Source organism: Megalopta genalis, chromosome 5, assembly GCF_051020955.1.
Source record: "Megalopta genalis isolate 19385.01 chromosome 5, iyMegGena1_principal, whole genome shotgun sequence".
NCBI classification, from domain to species: Eukaryota; Metazoa; Arthropoda; class Insecta; order Hymenoptera; family Halictidae; genus Megalopta; species Megalopta genalis.
The window spans coordinates 22392466-22412307 of record NC_135017.1 but is presented as its reverse complement, the minus strand read 5'-3'; the positions used below and the strand labels follow the sequence as shown (position 1 = coordinate 22412307).

The 19842-nt window shown below is 46.6% G+C and overlaps 1 protein-coding gene across 1 annotated transcript in view; it reads left to right on the top strand.

Annotated features, from left to right (window-relative positions):
• Positions 1–5258, top strand: part of LOC117219802 (Sex combs reduced) — a 55014-nt gene extending 49756 nt beyond the window's left edge. The window contains exon 2 of the mRNA XM_033469246.2: positions 1045–5258. Coding sequence (XP_033325137.1) covers positions 1045–1349 — 305 coding nt within the window. The 3' untranslated portion in view covers positions 1350–5258. The remainder of the gene's footprint in view (positions 1–1044) is intronic.
• Positions 5259–19842: the final 14584 nt, after the last annotated feature.

Below are 19842 nucleotides of genomic sequence, written 5' to 3'. Positions count from 1 at the left end.
AGATCCGGTGACACGCGTCGAATGTGCTAAAACGAGAAGGTTAAATTGTTCCGAGGATTGCGATTGACCGCTTACCCGATGGAATTCAATTCAACAGAGTTCCGGCTGGGTGCGAGCTAGTTACAGACTCAGGAGGGAATGTCCATCTGATACGTTCGACAACCGGCCGTGCGGGTTATCAGCTCCGCGTCGATAATCCTAGGGTAACCTGCTCTAATAGTCAGGAAATGTTGTCACTTTCCTTGGCAGCCGGTAAGATGCTGATCAGGTGTTCTTGTAGTTAAGGTGGGAGACGATCAGTCTAGATTGCATTGCATTAAGTCTGTACCAGTTAGAATCCTAGATTCATAGAGCTGCTGCAGGTGATTCTAGTCATACGTTGCAATCAATTATGTATCGCGAAGATGATTTATTTGATTCAGGAGGGAAACATCCAAGCTGATGAAGTGACGGTGGTGATATCTGAGTTAAAATCTTGGACAAGGATGTTTTGAATGCTCGACAACTATATGTAGCGTAGATCAATATCTAATTATGAACCAATTACTACACGAAACTATACAGAACTGAGTTAAAGATGATTTAGTTAACACTAGAATTATCACGTATTGTTTTATGAAAACAAGATTACAAGTTCGTACGATTCTTTTTTATAATATCATGGAGATATTTTTATAATATCAAAAATTGCAGAAGAAGAGATCAAATGAACCATGAAGTAGATGAAAAAGAGAAGGAAATTTAAACTAAAATCTTAGCATTAGATAGCTGTAATGGAGTGTATTAAGACACTACCTTGCTTGCTCCTTCTAATTCTGCACAAACCATAAAAACAATTGTGTAACTTTATAACGAAACATAAAAAATCGGTCTATCAAACTTTTAGCAGGATCCAGTCTAATTAAACAGCCTATCCGATTTTAAAAGTAACTTTGATCTTGACGTGGCCTCGCAAGGCTGGTAGTCCTCGTAGCAAATGTCTTCTAAAACAACTTCACTGCTTCATCACGGGGCCATGTGCTAACGGTGAAATCATGGTTTCAGGCACGGTGAACGCAAACGGCGAGACGAAACGGCAGAGGACGTCGTACACCAGGTACCAGACCCTGGAGCTGGAGAAGGAGTTCCACTTCAACCGCTACCTGACGAGGCGGCGTCGGATCGAGATCGCGCACGCCCTCTGCCTGACGGAACGTCAGATCAAGATCTGGTTCCAGAATCGGCGGATGAAGTGGAAAAAGGAGCACAAGATGGCGAGCATGAACATTGTACCGTACCACATGTCGCCGTACGGCCACCCTTACCAGTTCGCGCCCCACCCAGGCCAGTTCGCTCACTTGGCCACATAGGACGAGTTCTCGCCCGCCGAGCTCGGAGCACACGCTGTCCGGTTCCCGGGGATGTACGGCGAGCAGAACTTCTAAACGGCTTCACCGACCTCGGCTGGGTCGGGCATGACCCGCCCGAGCCGAGACCACTTCGCTTCCAGTAGGACGCGTGGCCAGACGCAGGAACCCTCGATCCTTTCTCTGCCTCCCCTATTTTCCTATTCTTCGACACGCCAAGATCTTGGCGGCTTCTTCCTTTTTAAATCGAACAATTCTGCCTTCTTTATCCTGTCTTAGATTGGCTGAAAATTGTTCAAATATGGGGATCAGTCGATATGTACAAACGCAGTTGGCTCTTCAAGTATCTGCAAACACTTAGAAATGAGAACCGATTTACAAATTGCTTCCGCGAAGCATCGGACTTCCTGGCCGTTTCAAGGCTGTTTCTTTCACTTCGTTATGCGCCTTTAAGTGATCACCAGGTTTTCTTCATAGTGCAAGAAGAACGAATCCTCCACCAAACATCGGAACTTTTTTCTTAAATCGCAACAGACGGGAAGAAGATAAAAATTTCGTTCCTCGTTTAATAATTTATGTACATTCAAGGTTCTCTATCCTCTTCGTACGTCTTAGAACTCCAAGAAAAGTCTTGTCGAGGCTGACCCGCGTTCTCGGCATCTTCCACAGGCAGCTTTTTCTCCGTCTACATTATACTTCCTCCCGAAGCAATTAAACAAATAATTAAAGGATCTTGCACAACCAACGAGATCCCATCTTCCTGATGCTCTCTATTCGTTCTGGAAGATGAAAAATAAGGCTCGCAGAGGCTGGCATGTATCCTCGGGATCATCGCGCGGGGCACACCAAGGAATCCCATTTTCTCTTCTGAACTAATTAAAGAAATAATTAAACGATCTTGCTGCTCGCCCAAGACGATCCCATCCTCTATTAGTCCTTAGAACATGAAAAATAAGTCGCGCCGGGGTCTATCCTGCGTTAACGAGATCTAGCCCGTGGCCCCGTGACGGCTGGAAGCTGAAGGGAAGCCGAGAATTGTCTGCAAGCACGCCGTGCGCCCGATTAAATGGACTGGACGCGCTCCGAGGTGCTCTCGCCGCTCGTAGATTACAAAGTACCGATGTTGATAGCCGGCGAGCAGCCACCTCAGCGGGTGAGATGAAACCGAATCATAGTAGTTTTAAGGCGTAGAATTTAGCGGTCTGGGTAATTAATTAATTCGGACGACTAATTAATTAATTATCTTAGCCCGCGCAATGTTTCGCATCCTCTGGGCTCACCTCCACTCCTCCCCCCCCCCCCCCATCCAAGGAAAACCGACTACGTTTCGCGGACGAGAGAAGGTCCGGCAGACGATGCGCCCCGATGTACTTACTTCCTTGTTCCCTCCTCCACTTTCCTCTTTCCTCTCTTCTTTCGCTCGTTCGTGGACGAAGAAAAAAAAATAATCAGAAGAGAACTGGCTCCCCGTTCGCGTTCGGGAGGAGGATCGTACGCGGTCCGTTCCCTCGGCGGAGCGTCGTTTCTATGTGCACGTTAAAGTCTCCACTACGTAGTCTGTAAGGTGCCTATCAATACTCGATCTATCCTCTGCCGTTCTTCGATACCGAGGCTGCTGTGAACGTCCCTGCTCGTCCTCGCTCGATCGGGCCCTCTGGGAGAACGTTCGCGATCCGACGCTGTTCCTACGGAGTGAAAGAAACGATCGGGAACGCACCCCGGTTCCTCATCTTCCACCGTTCCTCTGCAATTCGGCGAGCTCCGAACGCGCAGCGAGCTCGCAGCAAAGACTCTTTGTAAATAATCCGTGGTCCTCGAAGCAACCGGTTGCCACTGTTCGGAGGCAGACACGCTTTCGTCGACGAATACCGACCGAAATATCGAAGCCGCCCGAGCCTAGAATCATTGTAGCAGAGCAGCTGAATACGTTCGATCGCGAGATCTTCATTGAACTTTTACTAACGAACGTTCCGAACAGTGTTCAACATGAAAAAAGAAAAAAACACGCATCGTCGGTTGTACTCTAAGCGATCTTGATGACCGAAGGAGGATCGTCTGTATTATAAACTCTCGTACTCTCTTACTTCAAAGAAAAAAAAGTTCGTTGCATCCTCGTCCGTTTAGAAGCGTCTTAGAGTCCCGATCGACCGAGGCGGCTCGTTTTCCACGTTCAAAAATCGTCGCGCCAGCGAAATCAAGCGTCCCGTCGCCGTCGTCGTCGTCGCGCTAAAGTATACGGGGAATAGTCGTCTAGACGACGCGTTCCCAGTCGAAGCGATAATCGCGCGAGAATGCGTATAGCTCTCTGTATAAAAAATCGTGGGGACTTCTCGGGGTGGTTTTTGGAACGTTTGAGAACCGCTGTAGGTCGCGCACGCGCGTGCCGCTTCGCCGCGCAGTTGCACCGCGCATCTGCCCGCGATAGTTCGAACGGACTCGTTGAGACTTCGAGCGGAGCCTCGAGGAAGAGGACGAAGAGGACGAGGTTCGCCACGGGCGAGACGATCGAGCGCGGGTGACGGCAGGTGTGTAAATGAATTTAGATAGTGTGTTCGCGGCGCGAGGCGCGTCAATTGGTTATCTTGTGATACGAAGTAACTGATAAATGAAACGGAACGAAGCTCTAGAGGCGGTCGGTTCCCGCGTTTAAATATGGCGTCCGGACCGCGCGGCACGCGAAGCAAATTCGGAAGAATACAGGGATCTAAAACAAAAAAGTATATAATTGAGATATCTAGTGTGAGAGAGTGGGAGCGCGAGAGAGACCGAGAGAAAGGGAGAGAGAGAAAGGGATGGGAGTGAGAGAGAGAGAGAGAGAGAGAGAAAGAGTGACGAGATATCGCGAGGCGAAAGACGGACAAGGCGGAAAGAGAGATTTTAAGGACTAGGCTAATGTTGAAAAATGTACATAGCTATTGAATATACGACAACACGATATTGAATGACGTTATTATCGTGCGAGGCGCTAACGAACGAGCCCCGGCTTCCACGAATTATTTTTCTCGTTCTTCAGCCGACCGATAATGGGAAATAGTGAAAAGAAAAAAAAAATTGGATTCGCTCGTTTCATGTGTGATATGTCCGATGCAATTGAAGGAGAATGCGTAGCTGTCGTCGCTCGTCTACGTTCGGCTGTTCCTTCGTTAACGCCTGGCACGCCTGTAGGGATATTTAAATAAAAGAATAGTGAGGATTCTAATTATTATTATTATAATATTATTATTATTATTATATTATTATTATTAATATTATTACGATGATCATTGAAAAAAATTATTGATATTATCGCTATTATTCTATTGAGAGTGAGCCTGTTGCTAATGACTTGGTCCAGTGTTAATATTTGTATTTTATTTGTTTCGTTATTATTATTATTTTTTTTTGTTGTTCACGCCGCGTGTCGTATACAACACGTTCCGTACCTATGAATGCGAATTTCGGGTGTTTCCTTGTTCCATTTGCGAGGGGAATTAATGAGAGACACGTTCACACACACCACACACACACCACACGCACATTTACACACAAAACGCGCGCGCGCACGCATACACAAGCACACACATTACATACGCGTGGTGGCGATCGAGATGTGCCGCGGACGATTATCCTTCGGTCTCGATCGATCGGATCGACGGAGAACAGATAGGGCCGGGTCTCTCAATACGCGAAATGATGAAAATAGCTGTTTTACTCGTCAGGTGCGAAGGATGCGTTCTCCACTTTAAATTAAGCTCAAGTATTACGTTCGTGTAGCGTCAAACTCAAATGTTACTTCATTCCATGTAATATACGTAATAGTCTAACTAAAATACCTACTTATTACATCTACGTAACCTAGAGCACCGTACGCGTAAGGTCGTATAATTATATAATTTAAATTGTAATTATTAAATGGTATGACGTACAGAATCACACGGCTGGCCAATCATTTCCTCGTGCCCAACTCTGCTGCAATTTCAATCGTTCGCGTTCCGACGCACGAACGACGCTTCCGTTTATTAATTGATGTGTAGTTTTCGAACGAATCGAAGTTGAACATCGGCTCCGAACAAAATCGACGGTCGACAGTCGACGCGACGCGACTTTACGACCGAATCAGCTATCTCCGCAAGCTCGAAGACAATAACACAGTGTTAAAATAAGAATGTCACGGCCTTGCCGGTAATCGAAGCTCGATTACGCTAAGCCAATTATCTTTAGTGCTTTTCAGCGAACAACGCCTTCACAAGGATACCCCTGATGGCTGATACACGGGTCGATTTTGACGAAACGTTTCACAAGCGTTAATTAGAGCTACACCTACGAATTTGACCTGTATTTCGTTCGTGCCTGTTTCTTAGCTTAATCCTTCGTTGCGTTGGTCGGAACGACCGGTTTCGTGGCTCTCGTTTCAAAGTCGCCGAAATCATAGAAACGTTTTCGCAGGAAACGATCGAATCAATTTCTTCGTACGCGAGCACGCTCGCGCGAAGTTGTTACATCGAAATCGTTGTGGCATCGATCATCGTAAGACGAAATTTATTCATTGTTTACACGGCAATAGCGGAGCGTTTCCCGGCCGTGTATGGCGCCGAGCGCGGGCCACGTTGTCGTCGTTTCAATTACAAGAAATGTTGCGCACTACGAGATAACGAGACAGTTTTTCTGGCGCGCGATAACGCTTTATGAATTGCTCGTTAATGGTCGGAACGAGGATCGACGACGCATTAAAAATCGTGTTAATTGCCGGCGGCTCGTAAACCGATAATTGTTATGTGTTTACAATTATTGATAACGACGGGTTGCTGAAATTCCACGGGCGACGATAACATCCGGAGTCGAAAGATCGAGCGATGCCCGCGGGCATCGAGGGGTTATCAGTCGCGCGCGCGCGCGCGCGGATTCTCTTCTCATCTCGTCTCTTCTCGTCTCGGGTTATGGTCGCGTAAGATCGTTCTTTAATTGGCCGGCTACCATGTTCGACAGAGTCTTAATTTCAATCGGGGCCTCGAGACGATCGGAGGATTATCCGTAATTACCGATAATAAACCTCGGATGATTATATTTCACCGCAGCCAGAAAATAATAGCTCCGACCAGGACGGACATTAAAAGATAACGAGCAGCAACCGGCGCGGAATAATTGGCCAATTTTAATGAGAGATCGCGACGATTAGCGAGCACCTGATCGTGATCTGTCCGGAGCATCTTCATTTCTGGCGAGAAACGGGGAGATTCGCGGTTTCGATCGGACGGGTGACGATCTTCGCGGTTAAGAGGGATTAAAAATTCCGCGAATGAAGAGACGCGACCGAGGATTATACAATGCAAAAAGTATCTGTTTTATGTTCAATTAAAGTGGCTGCGCGCTATGGGGCTTTGTCAGAATCACTTCAGTAAGTATCAATTTATCGAAAAAATGAATAATAAATTACTGCAAAGAAAGAAACCTGGGAGATACGTCTCATCTGGGACGAAGCAAAAAGGAAACGAGAATTTTAGCGCTCGTTAGAGATCAGCCAAAAAGAGCTGAACGAAAAACAAAATTTTTATACTCGATTAAAAGCGATTCCTGAAGCCTAGACGCTTCGTGCGAACATTATTTTATCGAATGACAGATTAATATACGCTTCTTATGTGTCGAAATAAAAAAAGCTTTAGGAGTCCGGCGAATATCAATGTACGAGAGACTGAAATAAAAATCTTAGAGAGGGGAAAGGAAATTCATTTATTCCGGAGTATCGTTACTAAATTCAAATAGAAATTTTAAAGGGCGGAGAATAGAATTAATTCATGCTAAAGTATTATTTGTAGACAGATCGAGATAAAAATTTTAATCGAAAAAGAATTAATTTATTCCTGAGCATCGTTTTTTGACAAATTGAAACAGCAGTTTCAAAGAGGAGCGAAGAAAGAATTAAATTGTTTCAGAACATCTTTTCTAGGCAAATCCAAATAAAAATTGTAAAGAGGAGGAAGCAGAATTAATTTATTCCAGACACGTTGAAGTAAAAATTCAAACTAGAGAAGAGAAATTCAATTGATTCCAGAGTATCATTTGTAGACAGATCAAAATAAAAATTTGAGAAAGGAGAGAAGAAAATGATCTTGTTCTCGAGAGTATCGTTTCTACACGAATACGTATTGAAACTTGCGAGAGTGTAGAAGAGGGATCGAATCCGCCGATATTCAATTAAAAAGGAGGCTCGGCGCGCCTCGGAGCACAGAGGATCCGCAGGATCGATCCGGGATCGGTGATCGTGTGGTTCGTGAGCGACCGGGATCGAGGATCGAGGCGTGCCGATAAGATCGCGTGACAACAGCGGGGGGTCGCTTGTGATAAAGCAGCCTCACACCCTCGAAAACTACCGAAACGGACAGGAGTCGTGTAACAAGGAGACAAGAGAAGACAAGGCCCGGACGCAAGTCACGATCCTCGCGAGCAAGACTCTCTTTTCTACCGTGATTCACCATGCTACCGACGATGACGTCGCAGATTCGATCGGTCCAGAGAGCGAGAGCCAACTCTCCTTCGATCTCTCTCACTCGCTCCCTCCCCCCCTTCTTCTCTCTCTTCCGCCGATTCTTTCGACTAGCGTCTCGCCAAGGCGACCGTGACTTTCGATGTCCAGATCGTAACGATAGACCTCACCGAACGATCGGTGAACCGACTTCGGGGCACCGTTGAATTATCGATTCTTTGCGTTTCGCCGGATCCGCCGGCTTCCACGCGTAATCGTGAATCGGTGATTGCCGTCCGTGATTTGGAGCACAGATGGAGGACTGTACCGGTTGCACGGCGAAATTGCCACTACCGTTGTCCGCCAGAGACGGTCGGACAAACGAGAACCTGATGGGGACGTTGCCGATACTCTTCCTTCTGCTGGAGTAATGATAGTTTTCGACTGTTATTGGGCCCCGATCTTCTGCAGTTTTTATCAGTTGGTAGGATGCGATTGAGATTGCCGTTGTAAGTGGACGAGGTTTTTGAGGGGATGGCGATTTGGGGGATGCAGTTCGAATGAATACTGAAGGGGACACTTTTATTGCGTTTACGAAACCTGCAGACTCTTTAAAAGGTACTCTAGATACAGTAATGTCTCTCTAATTGACGCTCAGATTGACCACAAAAATGGACAATTTGAGAAGAAGAGATACGATTATCCGAGCCTTGCGGTTTATTTTTATAGTTATAAATTGTCCACAATTTTAAAAACGAGCCGCAAGGCTCGAATAATCGTATCTCCTCTTCCCAAATTATCCGATTTAGTGAACAATCTGAGCGTCAGTAAGGGAGACATTACTGTATACATTCTGACGGTAGACACCACAAGAATAGTCTTTGAGTAGCTGATTAGAGACACGCCCCTAGGTTTGGATAAAAAGTAAATAGCTCAACTAATATTTCTATTGTCTCTTCGAGAACTGCGGACTCAAAATGTTCTAAGTTTTCTGTCGATTCAAAAGAGATCTTACCGTACCAAGTACTCTTCGAAAAGTGCTTTAGGTATGCACTGTCATGGTAGACTCTGCGAGCATAACGTATAAGAAGCTGATCAGGAATGCAGCGCAAGGTTCGGCTAAAGAAATCCTCAAAGCAATATCTCTGTTGCATCTACAAGACCGGTGCACTCGAACAGTCCCAAATTTTCGATCTACTCGAAAAATGGATCTCACTTTAAAATAGAGAGAACCATACTCGATCAAGCAGTATGGTCTAGCGAAGGAACACCGTTTGAAATCTCGGAACGATTAATCGGTGTCGCGAATAGTGTAAAAAGATCCACAGTATCTAAATCCAATAAAGCCCGACAAGGCTTCCAAAGCTATCAAACGATGACCCCAACCGAAACCGTAGTTACCATCCACCGCTATGGAGCCCCATGCTTAATGGATTCTCTCCCTTGGTTCGCGGGACACCGAGGCAAGAAACCCGCCCCAGCATGTAATCCGGAATGGAGGAATTTTCATTGAGAACCGTACGGTATAAAATTCCGGTCGGGTCCTTTCCTCGAGCCGTCGCCGCCGCGCCGTCCGGATCCGCCTGGAAAACTCGCGGCGGAAAGCGCGAGCGTTTCGCGCGAACGCTGTAAATACATAATACATCTCTCTCTCTCTCTCTCTCTCACTCTTTCTCTCTCTCCTTCTCGCTCGCTTTCTCTCTCTCTTTCTCTCTCTTTCTGGCTGGCGTCAGTCACTCAGTCAGTCATTGATACCGCGGGGTGATTAATGAAGAGTCAAGGTTCAGGATCACGGTGCCGAGTTCAGAGGAGGGGACACGGCGGGAGAGCTCTCGACATCCAAAGACGCGCTTCGATACCACCGAGCGTTCCTCGGGAGTAAAGTCGAGACGCGGCCGTCGCGCGTGGAACGCTCGGCATCGGCTCCTACTTTTCTTGAAACGACTTTTCTGGTCCGATGTCGAAGCTTCGCGATTTCTCTGTTACTCGATTTTTCCGGCCACGATTCCTTTCCCCATCGATTTGCTTATTTATCCATTTTTTATCCTTCTATATGTATTCATCTTTCGATCTCTCTGTTCCTTAATTTTTCTTATCTTATCTTTTTATTAGTCTATCTTTCAATGTTCTCTATCTCTCGATTTTTCTGATCGCCAATTTTCCTGTCCTCGATCGTTTAATTTTCAATATTCCGATTTCCGAAGTCTTGGTCTTTAATTTTTTACTTGATTTTTCATCAGTGTAACTTCGATCATCCGATCTTGCAATCATCTATTGTCCAAACGATTTACCGTGCGGATCAATAAAAATGAAATCTGGCAATGCGACTATTCTATTGTCCGAACATCCATGCCACACTGCTTCCTCCGGATAATCGAGATTCCATTGTATTTAAGAACCTTTAAAGAGACAAAATTTAGATTAAAAATTTAAAGATTTAAAATGGTTAAAGTTACAAACAGTCTTCCATAAAAATGATCGTAGACATTTCTGGCTTCCAGCGCACGGTGCAACAATAATCGTGAGGAGCCTAATAACGACATCAGGATTGCATTTCTAACGTCAGAAATATCAAACATTTCATCGTGTACATAACAACACATGAAACTGTATTGTTCAACATTCCTATTGTTTATATCTTCGATACATAACCTAGTTTTCCGAGAAAAGTGTTCCGAAAAAATCGCCGGCATCATGTCGAATATAGCATGGACAAGTATTAGACTACAATAATTCCCTAATTCGCGCTCAGCTTTCGCACAAAAATGGACAATTTAGGAAGAGGAGAGGAGATGAGATAGTTGTTGACAATCGGTAACTATAAAAACGAGCCGCAATGCTCGAATAATCGTATCTCCTCTTCTCAAATTGTCCATTTTTGTGCGCAATCCGAGCGCAAATTAGAGAAAAATTACTATATTTTACAGTGATTCCTCAAGTTCCCAGATAAAAATATCATCGCCGCGTTCTCGAAAGAGCGAATTCTCCCAGCATCGGTTGTCCTTTTTCTAAAATCAGATCAAAATTAGTCCAACAACGAATTCTTTGCAAAATCTATATAGCGACAAATTACTAAAGGTATCGTATCCCGAGGGATGAACCGAGAGAACCCCACCGGATTGTCTCGTCCCCGGAACACGAAGGTAAACAAGCCGGCACGATAGAAGAGACGTCAGGTTCTCTAATCGGAGAGCAAGAAGCCACGATTCAATTGTACCGACCCATTTCCTAGTGCCAGGTAAAAAGCGGTCCTCGATGGCGGCGCTGTTGTAAACCCATTAACAGGAAGCGGCCGGTGGACGTTTGCGGCGCGGTTCGGTCCGCGTTTGGGAAAGTTCTAACGCGGTAGTCGGTGTCAGTTTTTCCGTGGGGGCCTCGACGGGCCCGCGGACCGACTCGGGGGGCTGTCGCGGGCCCTGCGGCTCTCCCGCTGTCCGGTATCTCGTCGGCCGGGGCCGAATGAGTGACAGGCGACGCATCGAGGAACCAGAAGAGAGAAAGAGAGAGAGGGAGAGAGAGAGAGGGACTTGGAAGCAGGCCGTCCATCCGTCCGGGTCCGCGTTTGTTCGTTCCGGCCGTGTGTCCGTGGCCGTCTTCGTGGCCGTCTTCGTGGCCGTCTTCGTGGTCGTGGAGAAGCTGTGGAGAGGCCGTGGAGCCGTCGAACAGTCGCGGAGTCCTGTCCACAAACGGAGCGGAGCAAGACTTCACCACTTTTATGTACGGAGTCTGAATAACAAATCTGTCCAATTCACATGTCGACATCAAAGAAGATAATATAAACACTACATCGATACATCGTCTACAAAACCTTAATGTTTTATTAATGCGGCCTCCGGGCCGCGTCCAACCCAGCCCCATTCCCGCCGCCGCGGTGTCCATTCCATTCCATCCCCGGTTAGGCGACCAGCCACCGACGGACACCCGGCATCTCTCCGATCCAAACTCCGTCGGGTATATCGCGCAAACCACGCGAGATTATTCCCCGCGGGCCCCGCGGGCCGACTCCCTTGTTTTGCGCGTTTTGCGCTTAGCGCACCGTGCCACGCCGTGCCACGAACGTTTTGATCGGCTGTCCGACCATAACGTCGGGAGATTCTTGTCTTGACGCCCGGCGCATAGCGGGCTACCATCGCCTGATGCGCGCCGGAAAAAATCGCGAGGCGAAAACCTGCGAACGTCGTCCCGGTGGACAGGATGTCGGGTTAATTTTCTTCGATTCGAGGCGCGGACGATCCTCGGGGTCGGGACCCGATTCTTTCGAGGACTCTTGCGTAGTAGCGCACTTGAAAAATCGGCACCGCTCGAATACTTCGAGCGTTCGTGAAATTTCGAGGCGCTCGAGGATGAATTTTTTAGCTCGAATAGTTTTCATTAATCGTTGTTTCTATAATATTCTGTGATCTAAAGGGTGATTAATACGTTTATGTTTTGAAATATCCTTTAATTTCTATGCTAATTGGTCGTGCGACTTCTATTTTATTTATTTTTTAAGGAGGTTGACTCCTTGCCGTACCAATTTCTTCGCAGTTAGAACGATTAAGACTTGTTCGATTGCAATTATTTCTTGGAACGGGAACAAAATTCATATTTATCGCGTGATTAGATTTACTCGAATGCTTGAATGAACAGGATAATATTCATAATTGACAAGCAGAAGGTCTTCTCGATTGAGACAAATCTTATCGAGTTCGTTTAAAAAGTACCATCACTCTACTTCACCAAATACTCGGACAACACGTATACTGCGGTTGAATTTATTCGAAAAATAATTCTGCTAGAACTTACTAGATATATGTAAGTATTTATAAACAATTGCTAAAGATAATTGCGTTTGAACACGCTTCGTGTTTTTTTACCATTAACGTTGCTAAATGGTAACAGACGAAAGCGGTTATTTTACGGTACGTATAAAAGTCGACGACCATTATTACTTGTAAGAACAATTATAATCCTCCATCAGTAGATTTTTAATAGTAAACTATACCGTAAATAGACCAACGAAAAAATAAAAGATCGAAAACACAAATGAACGCAGAGACCAGGAACGACGTCGGTTCTTCAAATATGCATTAAATATTGTTTAAATATTGATTAAATTTTCGTTAAATATTGTTTAAATGTTCGTTAAATTTTCGTTAAATATTCTTCACATATTCATTAAATATTCTTCGTAATTCATCAAATATTCCTCATAATCCATCAAGCATTCTCCGTAATTCATCAAATAAAACGACATAAAAAATATTGGCACAAATGTAAACGTGTGCGATCGTCGTAGCCGGTGGAACACCTGACATTGTCAGCATCAAGATCGGCTGGATGCAGGACTGACTCGGTTCTCCGAAGTAGCGAAATGCAGCGAAGTGCGGTGTCCTACCAGGGCCCAAACCGCCAATCATCGGAGCCCCTGACATTATCCTTGCTACATGTAAGATCGATCGCGCGCCGCAGAGTTCTCGCAGGCTGCAAAGTGCGCCGAGGCCGGTCGCCGTCGTCCGGAGAGACAAAAGCTGGTTGTCGCGAGATCAAGTGCGATTCAATTTGCCGTGCACGTTTCCCGAACTCATCGATGCCCGCCGGCCTATATCCGTATTACCATATTTCGCAGCCGGATCGCGGCTCCTCGCGCTGCTTCAATTTGTATGTAAATCCTTGGGGCGTTGAAACGTTTGACCGAGTTACCCAATTTGGCGGCGAGCCGCGATAGTCATCTGCGTGTCCGAACGGAGCCCGGCGATCGCGCTCCGGCCACCACCGGTTGCGTTTATCTGAAATGTTTAATTCGATCCGGTGACGGTGCCCGACGAAAAAACCTGCCCACCGAAGAGGCGGGTACGATCCCATTTCTGCAACCCGGTTAAACGGCGCTGCGATCGATCAGACGGCAATTACCCGCCGCGAGGAAGTGTCAATAAACCGTGTTGTCGGACCACGCGAAATATTACGCTTTCCACGCGCGGGCATCGTTCGCGAGCCGAATCTCGAGGGCCGTAATTCTGTGCTACCTTTTGCCTGGCTAACAACGCGTCGCGCTTCCTGTGCGTGAAGAAAAAATGAACGGGCCCGAGGGGGTCATTATGGGAGGAGAGTGCACGATCGCCCGGAGTCGGTGGCGAGCATGAATTCTTAACATGTTGCAAGCGATACGGGGCGATCGAACACGTTAATTTTCCCTCGGTGCCGAGGTAGGCGCGTTACCAAGGGGCCCTCCGTGCAACCCAATCGCGTTCGAATCGGGTTAATTACGGCTCTGAAAAGCAAACTTTCGTCGAAGGACATCGGTCCGGGATCGCGAAACGAGGCGGAGCGTAGCCTGGAAACGCGGAAGCTGGTTAAAAATGCGGGCCGCGAACCAGTATTTTTCAAGCGGGAACGCTGCTCAGCCCCATCAGCGTCTGTCTCTCTCTTTCTCTTTCTCTGGCTCTCTTTCGTGCCTCTTCCACGGAGGAGAACGACGAGCATGGGAGTCTGGTCTCCGCGTCGAAAGTCAGCGAGCGTTACGCACGAAATGCATAAGCGCAGCCCCGTGTAATTGTATGCAGGAATGCCGGCAAGGTAGCGAAGACAGGGTGTACGCGGACTGTTCTGTAGGGAGGTTTGAAATCGAACGAGGACAGGGAGGAAGAGAGACGCCGGAGAGGAGCGGGCCGGGGGACTGACGAGGGGGGCACGATCGGAGAGGAAGAAAAGAAACGGCCGAGGTAGATAGAGAGGAGCCCCTGATCCGCGGCTGATGTGAGTGAAGGCCGAGGAGAGAGGCCTGAGAGCTGAGTGACAGCCTCGCCACGTACGTGGGAGGCGAGCCCGCAACAAAGGAAAGACGATAGCCTTATGCAAATAGCTGCGATATCGCGAGCACTCCCCGCGAGGCCGAACCCGAACAGAACCCGAACGGAACCCGCTCCCGGTTCTTCCTGGATTCGTCCTCGGGGCCCGGGAAAAATTCGACGCCGCTTTGGAAAACCGGAGAACGACCGTGGCCGACGCGATTCGTCCCGACCGGAGACGTATGGCTAGGTCTTGTCCAGGCTCTTCGTACCCTCTTCGCGCACACTTTTAGCCTGCCGGACATCGGACGCATGCTGGTGACCGTGTCTCCGCGGCTGGAGCACTTCTATCGGCGCTTCAGATAAGGAAATTTATTCCTATCGTCGCCGCTGAAGGAGATATTCTGGCGGCGCTGCCTTTAAAAAGCAGCGCGGAACAAATGGCTGGGTCTTGGAAACACTAGAGTCGGAACATTCCTCATCCTCCAGTTGTGAAATGTTGCGAATATTTCTTTGCTCTGAGAATAAACGGCGCTTGAGGATAGGGTTTATGACATAGTTGCGCTCTTTTCTGGTCGAGGAGTGAAAATGTGCTAAGCGGGAATTGAAGGTTTGGAACAAGGTCTCCCTTCTCTAACTCTAGCATTGTTTATTTAGAGTTACTTTGCAGCTCGGAGTATTTGAATTGTAGCAACCCTTTGATCCTAGAAATTTATTAAAAAATTGAAGGAAGTATCTAGAGATCCAACTTTATTTTGAAATGTTACAGTAACCCAGGTCTCCCATTTTTCACCCGAGCCGTCTCTGGAAAGCTGCAGCCAAGAGTCTTCGCATTCGCGCAATTCTCCGAACCTAGAGGACTATTAAAAAATTAAGAAAGAAGTCTAGAGTTCCCGGTACAGTCTTCGAACCCCGTTTTGAAATTTTGGAGCAGCCTATGTCCTCCATTTTTCATCCTGACCCTCTCTGTAAATTTGCAGCCAAGAGTCTTTGAATTCGCGCAATTCTTCGCACCTAGAGAACTATTAAAAAATTAAGAAAGAAGTCTAGAGATCCTGGTACAGTCTACCAACCCCGTTTTGAAATTTTGGAGCAGCCTATGTCCTCCATTTTTCATCCTGACCCTCTCTGTAAATTTGCAGCCAAGAGTCTTTGAATTCGCGCAATTCTTCGAACCTAAAAAACTATTAAAAAATTAAGAAAAAAATCTAGAGATCCTGGTACAGTCTTCGAACCCTGTTTTGGAATTTTTGAGTCCCCTAGGTGCTCCATTTCTCGTTCTGGCCCTCTCTGAAAATCTGCAGCCCAGAGTCTTTGAATTCGGGCAATTCTTCGAACCTATAGAACTATTAAAAACTTAAGAAAGAAGTCTAAAATTCCCGGTATAGTCTTGAAAATTTTTTGAGTCCCCTAGATCCTCCATTTTTCATTCTGACAGTCCAGAGTCTTTGAATTCGCGCAATTCTCCGAGGCTCGACAATTATTAGAAAAATAAAAGAGGTTGTCTAGGTGGGGAGGGGGGCGTCGGTGGGTGCACGAGGAGGGTAAAAAGCGGGGAAAGACAAAGAAACGGTAAGAAGACCGCGCGCGACCGGTTAAAGCAACGGCCGCCTTTAGACGTCACTCGGAATTCCAAATATCCGCGAGTTTCTACGATGTAATAACGAATGACACGGGCGGAGAACAAACGAAACGAGAAAGTCTGCCGGCGGTAAGAGCGGCTCAGAGGGTTGAGAGGCCGGGGACGGGGGTTGTAGCGGCAGAGGGAGCCGAGGAAGGAAGGTGGTACGGGGTAGAAAGACGGGTGGAACGGGCGCTACAACCGAGTTCCAAAGGGTCTGGCGCTTTCCGCCGAGAATTAATCATCCCTGGCAGCTCTCAATGTCCCTACCTACTACTTTCTTCGCATTCCCAATTATACGCTTATCTACCAAATCCGCGTCAAAGCTTAAACATAAACGCACCCCTTCGAAAACTGCGAATTCCGGCTCGGCCGGCAGAAATCGCCGGTCTTCTTTGTGCCCGAACAAAGGACCGCTCCAAAAATGTCCGCAGAAAAATCTATTTCTACGAGAATGTCCCTAACACGATCGGCAACGATAATTATTATTTGAGAACGGTATTGCGTGTGGAAAATTTGAAAAGCGAGAAGACAAAGATTCGACGCGAATTCTGCAGTAAAATTCAGAAACCTATTTCTGCGAGAATATCTTCGATACAGTCGGCAACAATAAATTATTATTTACAAACGAAAAGAAATCGTACTTCGAAATTCCTTCGCGAAAATCTATTTTCACATAAATAAATAACCTAACCTGCCATCCACGTGTATACGTGGAAAATATTCTGCTGCTAGAAGAGTCGTGTAAAAAGTTTGAAAAGCATAAATTAATGCAGCTTCTATCGCGCCCGAAGAATGAACGATGCGATATTGCGCGCACTTGTGTCGTCGCGGTGACACGCAAACAGCACAGGCTGAAATAAATGGCGGAGGGGGTTCAGGAAAGGGTTGCATACGGATCCATAAAAAAATTATGGAAGCCCAGCAGGTGAGAGGGCGCGGCGGCGATAAATTCTGCAGGGTAGGGAAAAAAGCCGACCGCGCTTGGCCATGCATAATTCGAAACGTTAGAATGCACTGGATTGAATGCGACACCCTAATTAACACCGCAAACGTAACACAGAGGGCAAGAACACCGGCTCGTAAATAACATTCTAGGAGATCACGATGAAAGAAGAGAGGAAGTAAGGAGTAAACACTTCTACACATGGATACAGCGAGGTAGCGGCAGAGAATTTACGAGATAGCTACCCCCACCCCGTTCCCATTCGTCCCACCTTCCTCGTCCTGTCCTCAACAGGTGGTCGTTTTGCTCAACTTCTGTATAGTAATTTATAATTTAATTGATTTATGCTCTCGAGCGCGGTTATACAGCGGCCGGCACTCTGTTTTCGAGAAAAGTACCGTTCCGTAGCATCGGCTCGGATAACGGTCCTCCGACGAATCCGATTTAAAGCCGCGTTTCATCGCGTTCGCCATTCGATCTATCGACCGTGTCGGCTGCTGTCGCCTGTCGTTCCCATTTTTCCCGATATCTCATTTTTTATTGCTCATTTGCGCGACCGTATGATGCGAACAGTATTTCTGCATTTTAGAACTCGTGGCTATTAACGGCAGCGACGGGAAAAAAGAGCGCTAGAAATGCATTGCTTTATCGGAACGCGATTTTCAGTGATCCATTACCTGCGAGAAATACTGTTACTCTGTAAAAAAGTGGTGTAAATTATTCCGAACGAAATCACTGCTTCCTGTAATTTGGACGGCGAGCCGTTTCCACAACGATACTTGAGGAAGTTTATGATAATTCTAAGCTTTAATCAGCAGATTTTCGAAACACATTTATGAAGAAATTTCGTGCAGATTTATTGGCCTTGCTATTGTTCCTAATGGGATAATAATTTATTGCATTTAATTGCCTGTTTAAATACTCTATGTCAAGGACAAGACTGCAATTATTTAGACCTTTCGTCATTTTTAATCAGAACGTTTGCTTGGATTAGGAAAATGATTCAATTACTTTTAATTTTATAGTTCGAACTACAATAAATTCCCCCCAATTTTCCTCCAGCTTGTAATCATATCTGCTCTTCCCAATAAGGGAAATTTTCCCAAAGGAAAATTCGGAAGAATTTACTTCACTTCGAAGTGAAAAATCTGAAACCGGTCGCGCAGACCGACGCGGTGGGTGTCAGCGTCGAAGCCGACCCGTCGAAGGTTCAAAATTTTCAGGGCGTCACGAATGCATTCCCATCGGTTCGCCGGTCTGAAAGGAGCCGACGCACGCGATCCAAATGCAAAGGACGTCGCGCTCTTTTGTACGGTTATTGCTCCGAATTCGTTTGCATGGCCTTGTCGAAAATTTCGAGCAAAAGGGTTCCGCCCATAAATCAGAAGCGCCGATTGAGAAGCTTCTTGGAAATCCTTTCGTGCGTTTACCGGGCTAATGATGAAACAAGGGATACTTAACCTTGCCACCCTTCAAGCTAACGTTATTTACTGCTTTCCTCAGCGGGCACTGTCGCTCGTAGCACGCGCTCGTTCTTGCCAACAAATTGCCTTTAATAAAAGAACTTCCTTGACCAGCGACGATCGTGAAACTTGTGCGCGAAATTTGCATAACGTTTGTGCAGCACGATTCTACGATTCCGGCAATGGAATACGCTTCGTTTCGAAACGCTTCGCTTTGGAGCGAAACTTTCGGTATAAATTTTCAATTTCTGCAATTTCTTGGGAAAATGATCGGACAGCGGAGATTTTGATTAACGAGCGGCCAGGGTTTTAACCGGTGCGAGGCATGGTGAACGAAAGGTGAATCACGGATCGCCACGAAGAGTCCTAACTTCCTTTTAAACGTTGTTCCCGGGAAAGGGGCGCGGGGCGACGGAATTAGATTCGGAGGGGAATTTAAATCTCCATCGGTAAATGGCAACTTTATCGACGTAACATCGGTGAATTAAAGGTGCCTGCAATTCGCGGCGGGGTCATTAGGAGATAGACGTGGAACGGCAGTCGAATCACGGCCGCCTTATCGGGATCCTGAATCGCGGGCAAAGAAAACAAGTTCTTCTTCAATCCAACTTACTTGATGAACTCGCGACCTGATCGTTGCCTGACGTGCAACGACGAGACTCGGTCGACACCTGAAAACTTTCCACCTTGTCCACCCCCCCCCCCCTCCTTCCGTGGACGTCTGCTTTCTGTCTCATCGATTTGTAATACCCCCGTGGCTCGTCCCTAATGCGAGCACACTGGCCACCCTTCGTGCGATCACAGCGCTGCGGAAAAATGTATCGGCGGCTTCCCTTGTGCCACATTTGTACAAATTGCAAGACGATCGTTGACGGTATAGCTGCTCGGAGGGCTGACAGATAAAAATGCAGGGTTCGCGCTGACGACTTGCGGGCATCTCGAGGAATGTAAGATTTTTTAAGTGTTCTCATTACGAAGACGCTCTCGCGGGGAACAAATGAGTAGATTTTTTAATTCGATCCAGCATCGTGATAAAAGTGGCGGAAAGTTTGTATAAATTCAGTCTCGCTGTTCTTATAAATCAATACCAGGTCGGTCACTTTTTTAGTACGAAGTCAGAATCACATTCCATTCTTTTGTTATCAATGTTTAAGCAGTCGAGTGAACGCAGCAGAACGATAAATACGTTTCTTTTTCGTCGAAGAAACTATCGCGATCGAATCAGTTCTACTCGGCGTAATTGTGAAGGAAATGGAAAAA